The sequence below is a fragment of the Cherax quadricarinatus genome, chromosome 14 (genome assembly GCF_038502225.1).
Source record: "Cherax quadricarinatus isolate ZL_2023a chromosome 14, ASM3850222v1, whole genome shotgun sequence".
NCBI classification, from domain to species: Eukaryota; Metazoa; Arthropoda; class Malacostraca; order Decapoda; family Parastacidae; genus Cherax; species Cherax quadricarinatus.
The window spans coordinates 6627056-6645160 of NC_091305.1; the positions used below are offsets into that span (position 1 = coordinate 6627056).

At 38.4% G+C, this 18105-nt stretch overlaps 1 protein-coding gene across 1 annotated transcript in view; it reads right to left on the minus strand.

The window, feature by feature from the left end:
- Window positions 1-6304: 6304 nt before the first annotated feature.
- The window catches only part of LOC128695588 (Hydroxyacid oxidase), a 52209-nt gene continuing 40408 nt past the window's right edge, over window positions 6305-18105 (minus strand). The window contains 8 exon segments of the mRNA XM_070084819.1: window positions 6305-6451; window positions 6709-6841; window positions 8389-8500; window positions 10039-10155; window positions 14218-14314; window positions 14316-14345; window positions 14503-14637; window positions 16624-16758. Coding sequence (XP_069940920.1) covers window positions 6774-6841; window positions 8389-8500; window positions 10039-10155; window positions 14218-14314; window positions 14316-14345; window positions 14503-14637; window positions 16624-16758 — 694 coding nt within the window. The 3' untranslated portion in view covers window positions 6305-6451; window positions 6709-6773.

Genomic DNA, 18105 nt, shown 5'->3' on the forward strand with positions numbered 1-18105 from the left:
TTTTTTTTGGGGGTGGATGAATATTAAAAAATTTGAAAAATTTTATTGGTTTCAAAAAAAAATCCTTGAAATTATAAAAGGCAGAAATGTTTGATTTTTTAATTAAAAAAGTAAACAAATCACCCCGTTACATGTAAATTGGGAATCTAATATTTTTTGGGGGGGTTTTTTTCTTTTTTCACTAATACAGATCTTTAAAGTAAATTTTCCCCATTTTTTGGGGGGATAAATTAAAAAGGGGAAAAGAAAAAGAAATGTAAGGGGGGCGGGGATGTGACTAATGAATAGGGGAAAATTTTTTGTCCCGGGAATGTCTGTCTTGTTTATTCTATTTTTGGAAATTCATCTTGAAATTTGGGGAAATTGGCAAAATTCCAATTCTGACCACTTTATTGGGTAGTTGAAATTAGAAAAGGTGGTTTTTGTACCTTTCGATAGGGGAGTTCAGCAAATAGTTAGATTTTTATAACATGAATTCCAAAAATAGGGCTCAAATTAGGAAAAAAAGGCCGAAACATTGTCGAGACCCTAACTTAAGAGCATAATTTTAAAGTTTTCCATTAATTTCATACTTTGTTAATGTTGGGAAAGATTTTTATTTTTTCATAAAAAAAATTTTTTTTTTTTGAAGGGTTATGGTGCACACACACCACACAGACCCATTCTTCTGGAAGTTTACCACCCTTTTTCTGCAAATTTGAATCCACTATAAATTGTGTAATACGACTTGGACCCTGAGTAATAGGATATTTGAGGCCCTAAAAGGGTTAAAACTCATTTTTTACCCCATCCCCATTTTTCCCCCAAAAAATAAAAAAATAGGTTTAATGTTCATTAAGGTCATCTCTAGTATCTGATTTTTTTTTATTTGCTGAAACTTTTCCCAGATTGTTTTCCCTTGTTCTTTTTTGTGAACTTTTTTTTTTTTACAAAAATTTGAAAAAAAAAAATTTTTTAAAATTTTTTTTAAAAAAACACTTTGGAGGCTAGTTTTCTTTTTATCTGAATATTTCTCCAACTTTCCCAAATTTAAATGTTTTTTACCCTTAACATTTAAATTACAGGATGTTAGGGAGGGGGGAAGCGATCCGATGGATGGCAACCAGAATATGATGCCCCCCCCATGACTGACCCCACCCGAACACAGGAGCCTTACACCCCTATACACCTTAGCCCCTTCAAAAAAACCTCTTTCAGTAAGTACCACAGTACTTTACAAAAATTTGTACACTAGTTGCCTGGGAAATTTTTTATGTTTGTGGGAATTTGGGGTTCTGTTGTCAAGGACCTTTCTTTTTGCAAGTCCTTTTCCTTTTGGCTGGCGTTAAAAGGGCACAATTGGTGTGCTGCAACCCTTTAAAATAGTGAGAGAAAGGAAAATAAAGAATGGGGCTATGTGGTCAAAAGCAGTAAAAAAATCATACGGCAAAAAAAAAAGACCGGCGGTTTTAACCCCTTTCAGGGGCCGCCCGAATCTACCTTTTCCCCTTAGTGTCCCAAAAGTAGATCTTAAAATTCTAGCCCCAAAATTTGCAAAAAAAGTCCCGGTAAAGAGAACGGTGGGGGTGGTTATAAACAAAAAACAGGGCCCGATAGATTGGGGAACGAATTCCTTTTCACCCTGCCTCTGCAGTCGTCACCCCGAAAGGGGCCCCCCTCTTCCCCACTGAGCTGATGATGGAAATGGAAAAGAAGACATTTTACAGTTTATCAGTTAGTACAAAAGGGAATGACCAGAACGATAATATGCAAAACCTTAAACCTAAATTTTTACCCTGGGTGGGCCTTGACTATTCGGTTTGCCCAAAAAAAGAGAAAACAATATTTTAGGGGCCGGCCTCTGACTTCGAATAGAATGGTGGATTTGGGTTTATTTGGCTAACATCTTGAGTAGGAAGGGGGAACTATTACCAGAAGCCTTTTTTGCCCGGCGGGAAAAAAATTTTTGGCCCAGGGGCATATCCGGTCATCCCTGGCCTCCCAGTTTAGGAGTAGTGGGTGATTGGGGGCCCCCCCGGGTGGGAAAACCACCAAAAAGGGATGGGTTATGGTGATGGAGGGGACCCCACGGGTCACCCCCAGGTGGGACCCCCCGTGACTCGTTCGGACAAAAACGGGGCGCCACCACCCCCCACAACCACAACCACCCGCCAACCCGCCCAACCCCTATCCACCCCCAAACCGTATGTGGGGTTGGGAGCAAAACCCAATTTGTTCGGGGCCTGCCACTTTTATGACCAAAGTGAATTTATATTTGTCCCCTTAAATCCTGAATAATTTTTTGAAATTTTTTTGACCAAAATTGATGGAAAATTAAAAAAGTAATAAGATTTAGACCTGAAAATATATTTTACCCAGTCAAGACTACAGGGGAAAAAAAAACTGTTGCAGAAATGTATTTGCTTTTTTCAACAATAATCTATGCCTCCCTTACAAAAATAAAACATACTTCCAAGATGGGATTTTTACCCGGGGTTGTAAATCAAAAGTGGAAAGCTTTCTTATTTTTTATTTTCTTCTCTAAAAACCAGGCCTGACAAAATGACAGGTTATACAAGTTAGAAAAGCTGTATCTCAAACAAAAGGATATACTTTTTTCCATTCAAGAATGTTTTAAATTTGATTTTTTGTTTTTTTCAAAAAGTTCATTCAAGCAGTATATACCAGCAAAGGAACGCTTTATAAAAAAAATTTTTTACTTTGACGACAGTGGGCCCGTTTGATATTTTTAACACGGGTAAACATTGAAAAATCGTTTATTGGACCAGGTGCGAGTGAAAAAGATGGCACCTTTTTCTTTTAGGGAATTATATACCATAATTACACATTATCAGGGTTTCCAAAAAAAACGAAGTGTTGGCGGCTTTTAATCGTAAAAATCGGGTCAAGAAAGGGGTTTGGGAACGGGAGGTGTTTACGAAAAACATCATCATTACGGGTGGCAGAGGGATGTCAATTGTTGAAACCATTTCCCCCAAATGAAATGGGTTGTCGAGTGACTAATGAAAGTTTAAACCCGGAATGATTGATTATAAAAAAACATGCGCTTGGTTGAAAAGGACAGATTGGTTTGTTTATTGTTTGGGGAAAAAGGAATGGTAATGAAAATTTTTCCCTCTCATGGAATTTCTGCTCAATGGGTATATTACCGGAAGACGGCAAAGATCACCTCCCCTAAAATTTTTTTTGTCTGTTTTCAGACAACTATAATGAAGTACCAGGAACCCTTTTACAACAAGGTCCCTACCAGGATATCCCATGTTAGGAGGGGGGTGATCATTTTAAAACAGCCCCCAACCAGAAGAAACCGAAAAGTATCATCTGGCACAAACAAACGCGCAAAAAGCCAAAGACACTCCCCTTTTTGTGGGAATGGGGTCTTCATGGTGCCTTGTTTCAAGGAGTTCCACAAACTCCAGCAAAAACATTCAGTGATTTAAATTAAAATATGATAGAACATTAGTATTATAAAGATTTTGCATGTTTATTGTAAAAACAGTGAAAAATATGATAATAAATTTTCTTTTGTGTTAATACAGTGATTTTATATATCAATTATATTATTGGTCCCCAAAAATTTTTGGAATAAAAAAAAAAAGAAAAAAAAAATATAAAACCTTTTAAATACAGGGGCCCGATACCCCATCAAACCCCCTTTAATCATACCCCTTTAAAATTTGGATACCCCTTTTAAAACCCCCCCGCCCTTTGCCGAGCGGGCCCGTGGCCTAGCCAGCTCCCCAAAGTGGGATTGTTACCAGCCCCCGGAATCCAAGCCCAAACAAATTTCTTTTTTTTCAGTGTTTTTTGGGTTTTTTTGAAAAAAAGTGACCCTGGGGGAAAACTTTATGCCCCTACAAATAAAGGGGAGAATTCTAGAGAGGAAATTGGCATCTTTTGAAATTTGTGTGAAATTGGCAAAATTGCTAATTTCTGACCACTTTATTGGATAGTTGAAATCGATAACTGGGTGGTTTCTTGTACTCATTCGATAAAACTGGAGTTCTAGCGAAATGGTTATGATTTTTGTCGACTAGTGCATTGGAATTGGCCGAAAATAGGGCTCAAAGTGGGTGAAATCACCAATGCATAGACATCATCAAGACAGCTAACTTCGCGAGAGCATAATTCCGTAAGTTTTCCATCAAATTTCATACTTTTGGTGTCATTATGATCGGGAAAAGATTCTCTGTCATTTCATTAGAAAAAATAATTTTTTCTTTTTCGACCCTGAGAACAAGTTTAGGAGGGGGCCTGCTGACCCTGAAAGGGTTAACAATAGTTTCTGCTGCAAGATCCTGTTTCACACCATTTCTGTCTTGAATGTTGGTTTGACTGGACAATTTTTTCTGCAATGAATACCTCCCCTTCCCCCCATCTCTGAAAATTTGTCTGCTGGGACATGTACTTTTCTCCTTTTATTGTGATGATATTCTCAATCTCTTCCTCCCTCTGCCAACTTTCATCATAGGCTCTCTCTTCAGCCTCCTGAAACCCATGAATATTTAATGATCTCTGTGCTTTTCCTGTTTTCTTTTCCCTTCCTGTCTCTGGATTTAATTTAAGCATCTCCTATGCTGTTTCCCTTATCTGGGCCTCCTGGCGGCCTGCTATCACTTTTGCAAAGGACTTCTTAGCTCCTTCCCTCCTTCGGTCCCCTCACTGGCCACTGATGTTTCTGTTTTCATTCCGAATACCTTGCCCCCTTTTGTTCCTTAGCTCTATATGTATCTTTCTTCAGGACTTTAAGTTCCTTCAGGCTCTGTATGTATCTTTGCCTCAGCAACTGCAACTCATAACTCCCACTTCATGTTCTTTACAGACATCTCCACTATTGTATTGCAAAACTTGCTTAGCCTTTTTTTCCCACTCTTGTTCCATTGTGCTCTTGAGCCTTACTGCCCATGCTTCCTTCTCAGACCAATCATCCCCAGTTCCCCTGCTTTTTAGTCTTAACTTTTGGGGTAACATTTTTTTTTTATCCCGTTTAGGATGTGCTAGATTCCACTGGCCATAAACTGTGAGTACTCACCCAATTGTGGTTGCAGGGGTTGAGTTATAGCTCTTGGCCCCACCTCTTCACTGGTTGCTACTAGGTCCACTCTCTTTGCTCTGTGACCTTTATCATACCTCTTCTTAAAGCTGTGTATGGTACCTCCCTCCACTGCTTCATTTTTCAGACTATTCCTGACAACTCTGACTGAAGAAATACTTCCTAATATCCCTGTGGCTCGTCTGAGTCTTCAATTTCCAATTGTGACCCCTTGTTGCTGTGTCCCATCTCTGGAACATCCTGTCTTTGTCCACCATGTCAATTCCTCTCAGTATTTTACATGTCGTTATCATGTCCTCCCTGTCCCTCCTGTCCTCCAGTGTCATCAGGTCGAGTTCTCTTAACCTCTCCTCATAGTACATGCCCCTTAGCTCTGGGACTATTGTTGCAAACCTTTGCACTTTCTCTAATTTCTTGACGTGCTTGGCCAGGTGCATGCGTGCGGGTGTGCATGCATTGTGTGTGTGTGTGTGTGTGTGTGTGTGTGTGTGTGTGTGTGTGTGTGTGTGTGTGTGTGTGTGTGTGTGTGTGTGTGTGTGTGTATATGCTGGTGTGCGTGTGTGCATGTGCACTCACCTAATTGTGGTTGCAGGGGTCGAGACTCAGCTCTTGGCCCCGACTCTCACTGACAGCTGCTGGGTCCTCCCTCTCCCTGATCAATGAGCTTAATATTACCTTGTCTTAAAACTGTGTATGGTTCTTGTGTGTGTGTGTGTGTGTGTGAGAGAGAGAGAGAGAGAGAGAGAGAGTGAGAGTGAGTAATTCATACATACATATTTTAGTAAATGTTTTTAACACACAATTCTTGTGCCCTTTTCCATCATGGAGAGCAGCTGATGTTTTGTTTTTTGTTTACTGGATGCTGCACCTCTAAATCTTGTATCAAGCCACCAAAAACTGATATGAAGGAGAGCACACCACCACCTATGACTCCACAGACTCTGCCACTCCCTACAAGCCATGGGGGCAGGGAAGGTGGCAGACCAAAGGCCTAGCTTCTCCCTATGAGCCCCATGAGGGCGGGGATTGAGGCTAGGTTTTAGGGACAGTGGTCCCAGAAGAAGAAGAGGTACAATGTACTTCATCCCATGGGTAGACATTTTGAATGTCAGCAGCACTTTCCCAGTGGGGAGCCAAGGCTCGGTCACCAATTGTGGATCTTTTCAAAGGTCAAGAATATAGATGTCCTGTATAGTGTATAACATTTTTGTATACATATATCAATAGTATTTTCTGGCGGGATAATGATACTTCTTCAGAAGCGAGCTTTAGCTTTATTGGGTAATGTGTACAGACAATGTGTTGTATGCTAGACTTGACAGGAGAGAGTTGAGAGGCAGGATTTCATGCTGGTAGGTCTGGCGCTTGAACTCGGCTCATCACACAGCAGCATGAGGCCTAGTGGCATGAGTGCAAAATATAAAACCCGATCGGTTACAATATAAAGTATACAGAGTAACATCATGTAGTAAATGTCGACAAAAGTCATACTTAACTTGGATTATTTTGTACCTAGAAATGTGTACATTACTGTGCTTCTTTCATTGGCTGCTAGCCGTTGTTGTATGTTTTTTTTTTTTTTTTTTTTTTTTTTACAGCTGAATATAACATTACACATTTGTGATTCTTTAGACCACGATTAAATATTCATTTACCTTCAAAAGTTTTATAAATTGCCGGTTCTGTACTTTGTGCTGTCCTGTACGTTTTTCAAGAGCCATTAAAGCCTTGAATAATGCTCCTTACGAATTATCATGTCTCCAGTAATATCCTTCACTGTAGAACAACCTGTGAAGAAATGAATTATCATGTATTATTTTACTTTGAGGGACCCCTTTGGGAAATTAGTCTGAGCCATCATAGAAAAGTGTATACAGCCTCACCTCACTTAGTGATGTACTCGTTTACTGATGCCTCAGACTTATGACGGGCTCCCTGACCAGTACTCATACCTAAATAATATATGTTAGATCTGATTTCCTCTGTTTTGTTTATTTCAATATACAGTACACTACTGTATAAACATTTAAAAATATACCAGAAATGTTATAAATGGTCCAGAGATGACATTAAAACAATACAGTGGAACCTCAAAAATCGAACTTAATCCGTTCCAGGAGCTAGTTCTAATTTTGAAAAGTCTGAAATTCGAATCAATATTTCCCATAAGAAATAATGGAAATACAATTAATCCGTTCCAGAAACCCAAAAATATTCACACAAAAAATACATTTTATAAAGATTAATTACAGTTTTACATACATATAAAATAACATACATATAAAATAATACATACATATAATATAAAATATAAAATAACGTTTTTACTTACCTTTATTGAAGATTGGTGATGGCATCTGGAAGATAGGGCGGAGGAGAGAGGGAGTTGGGGTTAGCGTTTGGAAGGAGAATCCCCCTCCATGAGGACTTCAGGTAAAGCCCTCTCTGGGGTTACTTCCCTTCTCTGTCTTTTAATGACACTAGGACCAGCTTGAGAGTCACTGGACCCCTGTCTCACAAAATAACTGTCCACAGTCCTCTGTTTCTGGTGCCTCTTTAACATCCCTAAAATGGGACATGGTTCTGTCACTGAACTTGTTGCAAAGATGGCTTGTTTCAGGTTGCTCAGGGTGGTACTTTTGCACAAACATTTGGACATCATTCCACTTGGCACAAATCTCCTTAACCTTTGAAGAAGGCACCTCATCCACTCCCTCTTCCTCCTCCTCTGAAGCAAGTTCCTCAGCTGTGGTCTGATACTGCTCCAGATGAAGTTCTTGCAGCTTGTGTTTCTCACTTTCTTTACCACAGGGGTACCACTAGCAAGTTTCTTTGGGCCCATGGCAGCTTATTTCACAGTCCCACAAGCACTAAACACAACGAAATAATCGTAAAATGTGTGAATGAGAGCGCAGGTTAGTGTTCACTCAAGCATAAACAAAGCTAGACTGCTCACGGCCCCTGCGCGGGGACGTGGACAGAGCGGGCCAGTGGACAGGTCCCGTACCCGGTGGTCCGAAATTTGAAACGCGTTCGATTTTTGGTACACAGTTTGTCCGAAAAAATGGTCTTATTTTCGAAACGTTCGATATTTGGTACTTTCGATTTTCAAGGTTCCACTGTATCAAAGATAGTTGACACAAACGCACTACCATTATAGTATGTTTCTCACTTAGCAATGAATTTGTTTAACGACATGGTCTTAGGAAGAGAGCTCCGTTATTAAGTGAGGAGGGTTGAAGATGGATATTAGTAATAAGTGATTAAACCATGCTACATATACTGTTTTCTGTAGTTTTAGTTTAAGCTTCTAATTAAGTATATATTATTCTTACCTGATAAAGTCATGACTGATTCAAACTCAGTGTGTAAAATGTGTAGGACATTGTATGCTCCCTCCTCTCCTCCACATGCTAGACCCCACAGCAGGGGTCGGCCAAGAAACACCTACGTTGGATTAATGAAAATATTAAAGTATCTCTGTTATGTGTGTTACTTCTTATATTCAGAGCCTGATAAAGTAAAATGTAAATTTACTTTGAAGAGTTAAATACCTTGATGAGTTGAAATACTAGTTAGGTTGATTTATACTCAGGTCACTAAGTTCAACTGGTTAGACAGCCATCACTGTCATGTTGATTATGACTATTACACTCACATAGGTATTTGTAACACCCCATTCTCTAGCACCTTATATTAAACTTGCATTTCATCAACTAATTTATTTTCACTGAACGTGGTTAATACTACTACCTCTACTGATGTTTCAGGTATTTTTCCCTATTATTTATACCTCTTTCAATACATTCGTGAAATGCCACTCCTTTGCTTGCCAACTTAAAACACATAAATTTTAACTTTGCAAAAACTAACAAGGTTGTCTTTGTCATGTTAGGGACCACAGATACTGTTATGTTGAACTGGCTCTGTTTCACATCTAGTATAAATTTTAGCCCCAGTATTTTGTTGTATTCTTGCCTCCTTTCAATACATTGTCAAGCTCTCTTATCTTCACAAAGCACATAGCTTGACCAGTGTTGACTGTCTTATCACCTCCCTTCTACTCTTATTTCATTCCTGGCATTCTTCCTTTTCCTCACTCATTTGATAATGATCTAGAATAGATTATAACATCATCTAGGTTTGCATTTCCAATTTCTAGGTTATGAATGTACTTGATGTTAACCATTTCGTTGTTTAGTCCCCTGAAATTAATATTGCTCTCTCTGTCCACATTTTTAAAAAATTCTTGCAATATGGTAGAGATTTTTTTGTGGCGGTAATAACACCATAGGTGCAAAATTTATTGGAAAACTTAACTACACAAGCACAAGTTAGCAATTGGGCACAATTTATGCATCAGCTATTTTTACCCCCACTTGGGGCCATATTTTAAGCCAGTTACATTGCTCCATTCAACCAAATTCTTAGCTGTTGCACTAGTATGCCTTCTGTTCTATTGATTGCACACAGGAAACTGCCCATTCACCTTTTACAACTACTCTATAAAGTGCACAGAATCTGGTAATTTTGCCAGTTTTATAGAAGATTTAAAAAAGTTCCAACTTAAAAACAGTCCAAAATAAACAATGTATATTCCTGACAATAAAACAACATTTTTCTCTGTTCATTAATCATGTCCCCAGGCCTCTCCTATATTACACTTACCTTCCATTTTGAGTTCATAATCACACAAAAATAGAAGATTTACTTTATTTCTCGGATAATAAAATAAAACAGGAATGATTGGTAATAGTTTACAGCCTCCCTATAATTTAATCAGACCTATTAAAATCCCTTAAAACAGACCAGAGGATGTTGGGGGCTTTTTTTTTTTTTAAGAAAAAAAAAATTGGTGTTTTGCTCTCAAAAGATGGGAGATTATTACTTTGGGCATATTTATTTATTAAAACTTCACTTTATGGCTAATAATATACTATATATAAACCATACATTATTTATTTAGCAAACTCATTTGAACTTACCATTTGTGCTCCAAGAGCCAAGGCTTTGAAAATTTCTGTACCTTGAGTAAATCCTCCATCAATATAGACTTCACATTGACCATTGACAGCTTTTACTACTTCAGGTAGGGCTTCAATCTGGTAAAAGTAGTAATAGGTTTAGCACAAAATGGTTTGCAAAGAAGATATTCAAATCTTAATTAAGCATGACATTAACTATTCACACTGTTTTTGTTTTTAACACTGGCCATTTCCTACTGAGGTAGGGTGGCCCCCAAAAAAGAAGAAACATTTTCACCATCATTCACTCATTACTGTCTTGTCACAGGTGTGCTGATACTACAGCTCAAAACTCACTCTCTCTCTCTCTCTCTCTCTCTCTCTCTCTCTCTCTCTCTCTCTCTCTCTCTCTCTCTCTCTCTCTCTCTCTTTCTCTCTCTCTCTCTTTCTCTCTCTCTCTTTCTCTCTCCCCTTCTCTCTCCTTTCTCTCTCTCTTTCTCCTTCTCTTTTCTCTCTTTCTCCCCTCTCTTTCTCTCTCTTTTTCCCTCTCTCTTTTTTTCTCTCTCTCTTTCTCTCTCTTCTTTCTCTTTTTCCCCTCTTTCTTTCTCTCTTTTTCCCCTCTCTCTCTTTTTCCCTTTTTCTCTCTCTCTCTCTCTCTCTCTCTCTCTCTCTCTCTCTCTCCCCTCTCTCTCTCTCTCTCTCTCTCTCCTCTTTTTCTCCTCTCTCTTTCTCTCTTTTTTTCCTCTCTCTTTTTTTCTCTCTCTCTTTTTCTCTCTCTTTTTCTCCTCTCCCTCTCTCTCTCTCTCTCTCTCTCTCTCTCTCTCTTTTCCTCTCTCTCTCTCTCTCTCTTTTTTCTCTCTCTTTTTCTCTCTTTTTCTCTCTTTCTCTCTCTCTCTTTCTCTCTCTCTCTTTTCTTTTTCTTTTCTCCTCTCTTTCTCTTTTCTCTCCCCTCTTTTCTCTCTTTTCTCTCTCTCTTTCTCTCTCTTTCTCTCTTTTTTTCCCCTCTCTTTCTCTTTCTCTCTCTCTTTCTCTCTTTTCTCTCTTTTCCTCTCTCTTTCTCTTTCTCTCTTTTTTTCCCCTCTCTCTTTCCCCCTCTTTCTCTCTCTTTCTCTCTCTCTCTCTCTCTCTCTCTCTCTCTCTCTCTCTCTCTCTCTCTCTCTCTCTTTCTCACTCTCTCCCTCTCTCTCTCTCTCTCTTTTTTTCCTCTCTCTTTCTCTCTTTTTTCCTCTCTCTCTTTCTCTCTTTCTTTTCTTTCTTTCTCTCTCTCTTTCTCTCTCTTTTCTCTCTCTCTTTTTCTCTCTCTTTTCCTCTCTCTCTCTCTCTCTCTCTCTCTCCCCTCTCTCTCTCTCTCTCTCTTTTTCTCTCTCTCTCTCTCTCTCTCTCTCTCTCTCTCTCTCTTTCTCTCTCTCTTTTTCCTTCTTTCTCTTTTTTTCTTTCTCCCCCTCCTCTCTCTCTTTCCCTCTCTCTCTCTCTCTCTCTGTCTCTCTCTCTCTCTCTCTCTCTCTCTTTTTTTTTTTTTTTACACAGGGTTTGACAAGGTTAAGGACCCAAACTTTATTGACAGCTTTTTTACAGGTTTAAGGATTACTAACTTTGTAAGGCAAAGGGGCTTTACCTACATCAGCTCTTTTTGAAAGCTTTTTTATTGTTTGAGACATACAAGTGGAAACGGGATGAAGTTGGGGGCCACCCTTGGGCCCAGCATTTTCTTTTTGATCAACTGACTTTATCTCGTTGACATCATTATCCTGTCGAATGTTTTTCCATAAAAAAAAGGTCATCCGGGGTATTTTGATCTCAGATGGGTGATGTTCTGGAAAAGGGTTGCAGCCAGGTGAATTTGCTGTTTTCTGCCCGTCTTGTGGCAAAAAAAGCTTTTTCCCAGTTTTGTCCTCAAAGGGGAACCCAAGTGTGGTTTTTTGGCAATATTGGCCTTGTACACAAAAAGTGGGCCACCCCCACCCCTCCTATTTTGGGAAGGCTCTGCTGAAAGGGAAATCTACCCAGGATGGGCCCAGGCGGGGAAGATGGAGGCTTTTGCCTCTATTCTCTACTTTTTTGGCTTTGAGTAGGGGGCAGGAAAACCCAAAGAAAGGGGAAACATCTCAAGGTGCAGCGTCCTGTCCTCATACAGGATCTTGAAACCCCCTCTGCCCAAGCAGAGGGGAAAAGGGCAGGAAGTGCTGTAAGCTTCCCGGCTCCTTGTTTCCCAAGATTTAAAACCCTTGGTTCTTCATGGTTAGTTTAAGTCAAAAATTTCACCCCAAGGATAACTTCTTCCCCAGGTCCCCAACATCCCCCCCATTCATCCTTCCCACTGCACCAGCATTTCCATCATGGTGCCTAGAGCCCCGATCATCTTTTGCTTTTTCTAAAATTTAAATGTTTTTTTATACTCCCCCCCAAGCTGATATAGCTCTCAGCTGGTGATTGTTTAAAACGAAAAAACTGGCTTTTTCTTCTCTTGGAAAAGTGAATGTCAGTGTACAGGGGGTTCTCATATGCATGTGATTCTGGGATGAGGGTAAGAAGGTGGGGGGAAATAGACCCCTTCCATAACAATGGACCCCGCACGCTTCCTTGTGGAAAATTCCCCAATAGGATGTCTTGCTGATTCCCTTCCCTTTTCGAACTTCCCGAGATCTACCATGAAAGGGGGTCGCACAGGGGGACATAGCGTAGAGCCGTTCCCAGTGCTTGAAGTTTTGCTAAAGAGACCTGGTGCCCACCCCGATTGGGCCAGCAATGTCCCTTGCTACCACCAGCTGACTTGATTCATCCGGGGACTGGTGCCATTAGTAGAGGTTTAACAACAGATCGGGAGCAGAGTAACCTTTCCCAAGCCATTTGTGATCACAAAAGAGTGAGTGGTAGTCAAAAAAATCTGTCTTGTCTTGGGTTATTGTCTCAAGGATCTTACCAGTGATTGACAGGGTGACACGGTCTGTGGTTTCTGATTTCTTCCCGCCCCTTTCTTTTTGTGGCGGGATTACTTTCCCCTTTCCCTAAAGGGGGGTTTAAATGTATGGGGAGTGCTGGGAAAGGGTCTGGGGTTGAAATTACTCTAGCTGGTCTGCACATCTTCTCAACAATCTTGGGCTCCCGCGTCTGGGCCCCCAGCCTTTTCTTGGTCAAACCCATTTAAGTAGAAAAGCCCCCCTCCTGCCTTATTGTCACCACTGACGGGTTTTTACACAGTTCTTGCAGCCCAGCCAAAGGGGGGTCCTTGCTGGATCAGGGAAATTGCATTTTGGTAGCAAAGTGTTCAGCCAAAAGAGGTCCCCTTCTCTTGATTCTAGTAGAGGTGGTCCTAACTGTTTATTCTGGCACTCTGCAAAAACAGTGATAATGTCGAGTGTGGTGAAAGTGTTGGGAAAGAAGTGAAGTATTTTTTTTTTTTGGGGATTTTCTTTTTTTTGGGGCAACCCCCCTTTCCTTTGGGGGCAAGACTTGTTGGAAAAAAAAAAAAATATATATTTTATTATATATATATCTTTTATATATATATATATATATATATATATATATATATATTTTATATATATATATATATATATATATATATATAATATAAAATATACAAAATATATATATATAATTTATTAAAATATAAAATATATATATATATATATATATATATATAATATATAAAATATATATATATATATTTTTATATATATATTATATATATATTATATATATATATTTATATATATATATATATATACACATATTTTCTTTTTGTGTAGGGGGGAAAATTAATCGGAAACTTTACATCCCAAATTTTACCCCGATAAGTCATGCCCCCCCAACATTCCGTGTTCAAGTAACAACAAACAGTATGTAAGGTAAAATAATCTGTAGTATTTTTTTTATGTACTCTAGCAGAATTTAAAAACATATTTTGTCAAATTTAGAGGTGAAGTGAAATGTAGCCTTAATTTACTGCAACTTCATCTCTTTCATTAAATTGAAAGGGTTTATTTTCAGGGTGAAAAACCCCCTCTAATCCAAAAATTTACTGAATAAGAATAATACTTAGGCCCTTTTTGTGTGTGAATGGGATTCAAAAAAATATTGTGGGGGGCGGACCTAAGGGACTATAAATTTAAAATTAAAAAATTATAAAAAGTCTTGGAGGTTTTTTTGGTTTAAAAAAAATAGGGGAAAATTTTTAATATTTAAAGGGTTGTACCCGACCGTTGGCGGCCCCTCCATCCGAGGTGCTCCTTTGGTTTTTATCCCCCCTATAAGTGCACCAGCCTTTAATCCAGAATGGGATCCCTTGCTGTTAGGGGCCCTTGAGCACAATAGGTAGTTTGGTTATTCTGTAATGATATATGGAGATAAGTTACCAGTGATGTTATTTTGTAGAGGGGAAGAAATTCCAATCTGCTATACCATATAAGCATTTCATTGTGGAAGTTTTGGTTGTTTTATGTACTATTTAAGCTATAGTTGTATTTGGTTCTCTTTATACTGTACCTTGTAAGCCATGCAACATCATCCCAGGTTAGAGAAGGATCAAAAAGAGCGCTGACATATTCATTAATGCCAGAACCTCCTGAAGATGTGTTCACCAAGTTAGACTTTTCATCATCTGTTTGGAAATTGGCCATTCTGGGAAGATTTAAATAAGGTTTTAATTTTTAGATTAACAGAATTGCTTTTTAAGTATCTTTTTTGAAATTATTTTAGAACACCCTTATAAATTGCACAGAATTAGGTAATTTGGCCAATTTTCTACAAAATTAAAAAAAATTCCAGTCTAAAAATAGTCCAAAAATAAACACTGAAGACAGAATATTCTGGGGAGTGAAACATATCCTGCATTTATTATTCATGTTCCCAGGCCTCTTCTTTATTACATTTGCATTTCATTTTGAATTCATCATCACAAACAGTCAGAGCTTTAACCTATTTCTTGGATAATAAAATATAAGCAGGATTGGTCATGGTTTATGGTGTCCCAGTAATTGAATCGAACCTATTAAAAATCCATAAAACCGACTGGGGGGTGTAGGGGAGCCATGCCTTCTGAAAAATAATAAAAAATAATATTTCTGCTATCTTAACCCCTTGACTGTCGCAACCCCCAATCCTGAGGTGTCTCCTGGTGTCGCAAAATTAAAAAAAAAAATTCTTATGAAATGATAGAGAATCTTTTCCCGATTGTAATGACACCAAAAAACAAAATTTGATGGAAAACTGATGGAATTATGCTCTCGCTAAGTTAGCGCCCGCGGCGATATTTACAAATCGGCGATTTCACCCACTTTGAGCCCTATTTTTGGCTAATTCCATTGTTCCAGTCGACAAAACCCATAGCTGTTTCTTTAGAACCCCATTTGTTCTATCGATTGAGTACAAGAAACTGCCCATTTACCAATTTCAACTACCCAATAACGTGGTCAGAATTTTGCAATTTGGCCAATTTCACGTAAATTAAAAAATATGCCAATTTCAAAATAGGGTCCAGAATGAACAATGCAGACATTCCTGGATCTAAAATAACATTTTCTTTGTTCATGAGTCATGTCTCCAGGCCCCTCCGATATTACTCTTGCTTTCTATTTTGAATTTTTATTCAAACAAAAAATAGAAGATTTACTGTTATGCAGACTACAGCGATATTGTAATAATTGTATAAATAATGTCAACCCATTCGTAACTGCATATTAGAATGGCTAGTTGGACATTTATTGGACAATGACATCATTTTTTTACTTTTGAACATCGGCAAATATCAAACATTTCCCCTATTTTGAGCTCCATTTCAAGGCTCTTTTTATAGTAAAACCTATCAAAATCACCTCTATTTCTATAATATGTTTTCCATTCTATCAAATGAGACCAAGAAAACGAGAATACAACCATAAATACTATATGAAAATACACCACAAAGTCGGTGTTTTAATCCCAAAAAATGGTCGGAGTTTTTTTTTTCTCATTGTGCTCTGCGTGCTGCAGGATTTTTTTTATATGATGCACATTGACCACACAGACCCATTCTCTCATATGTGGGCCTACCTCCTGCTTGATTTGAAGCCGCTGGAATTTTTGAGTATACGTATGTCAAACTCGGTGGCTCGTAAGACGTATACGTACATACGACGGAAACAGTCAAGATTGAGACTTGTGGGTTTGAGCTCAGTTTCAAACTACTTTCAGTCCTGAAACCAATCAAAATCATCTCTATTTTTGTAATATATGTTTCATTCTATCAAATGAGCCCAAGAATTCAAGAATTCAATCATCAAAACCATACGAAAATACACCACAATTTCGCTGTTTTAAACCAAAAACACAGTCAGTTATTTTTCTTATGCATTGTGTGCTGTAGGATTTTTTTATATTGTACACACATACTACATACACCCATTATCTCATATCTAGGCCTAAATTTACCACTCTCAGCTTATCTGAACTCATGGCATAGTACAATGGGACCAATACTGAAAGGGTTAACACCTCACATAGTATAAATTGGTTTTGCAACCATACATAAATTTTCTTAAGTTTATGGACCAAAAAAGCATTGGTTTGAGGTGTTAAGTGATATTGGATAAGTTATAGAAGTGTAGTGGATTGTGAGTAATGTTTTACCTGAGATGTGGAGGTAGAGCAAACTTGTTTCTAATATCTGCTCGCCGGAGCCCAAAGCTTGGTGCATCAACTGTAAGAACCAAGGCAGAGAAATTGGCTGCTTCTGCTCTTCGTACGAGGCTAGCTGTTACTTCTCTGGTGAAAGTGATAGATACTGGTGAAGACTGAATATGTATTTGCTTTCAACATTGATCTTAAATAACTATGTAGCATGCATGCATGTACATGTATGTATGAAAAAACAGTGATTATGTATGAGTGAGGTGAAAGTGTTGAATGATGAAAGAATGTATTTTCTTTCTGGGGATTTTCTTTCTTTTTGGGTTACCCTGTTTTGGTGGGAGATGGCTGACTTCTTGAAAATAATATACAGTGGACCCCCGCATAACGATCACCTCCGAATGCGACCAATTATGTAAGTGTATTTATGTAAGTGCGTTTGTACGTGTATGTTTGGGGGTCTGAAATGGACTAATCTACTTCACAATATTCCTTATGGGAACAAATTCGGTCAGTACTGGCACCTGAACATACTTCTGGAGTGAAAAAATATCGTTAACCGGGGGTCCACTGTATATATATAATATATATGAGATTATATATACATATATATATATATATATATATATATATATATATATATATATATATATATATAATATATATTATCTATGTCTATCTATCTCTATCTATCTCTCTATCTATCTCTATCTATCTCTCTATCTATCTCTCTATCTATCTCTCTATCTATCTCTCTATCTATCTCTCTATCTCTCTCTATCTCTCTATCTCTCTCTCTATCTCTCTCTCTATCTCTCTATCTCTCTATCTCTCTATCTCTATCTCTCTCTCTCTCTATCTCTATCTCTATCTCTCTCTCTCTCTCTCTCTATCTCTCTCTCTCTCTCTCTCTCTCTCTCTCTCTCTCTCTCTCTATCTCTATCTCTATCTCTCTCTATCTCTATCTCTATCTCTCTCTATCTCTATCTCTCTCTATATCTCTCTCTCTCTATCTCTCTATCTCTCTCCTCTTTTTTTTTTACACAGGGTTTGACAAGGTTAAGGATCCCTAGCTTTATTGACAAGGTATTTACAGGTTAAGGATTCCTAACTTTATTGGCAAGCTAAGAGCTGTTACCTACATCAGCTCATTTGAAAGCATTTTTATTGTTATGAGACATACAAGTAGGGAACAGGATGAAGTTAGAGCCATCTGTGGGCCAGCATTTTCATTTGATCAACTGACTTTATCTCGTTGGTATCATTATACTGTACGAATGTGTTCCATACTCGAGTCATCCTGGGTATGCATGATCTCAGATGGAGTGATGTTCTGGAGAAGGGTACAGCCAGAGTGAAGTTGCTGCTTTCTGCCCGTCTTGTGGCATAAAAGCTTGTTTCACGCTGTCCTCGAAGTGGATCCAAGTGTGGTATTTTGACAATATTGGCCTTGTACATAACGGTAAGGCCACCCACATCCCT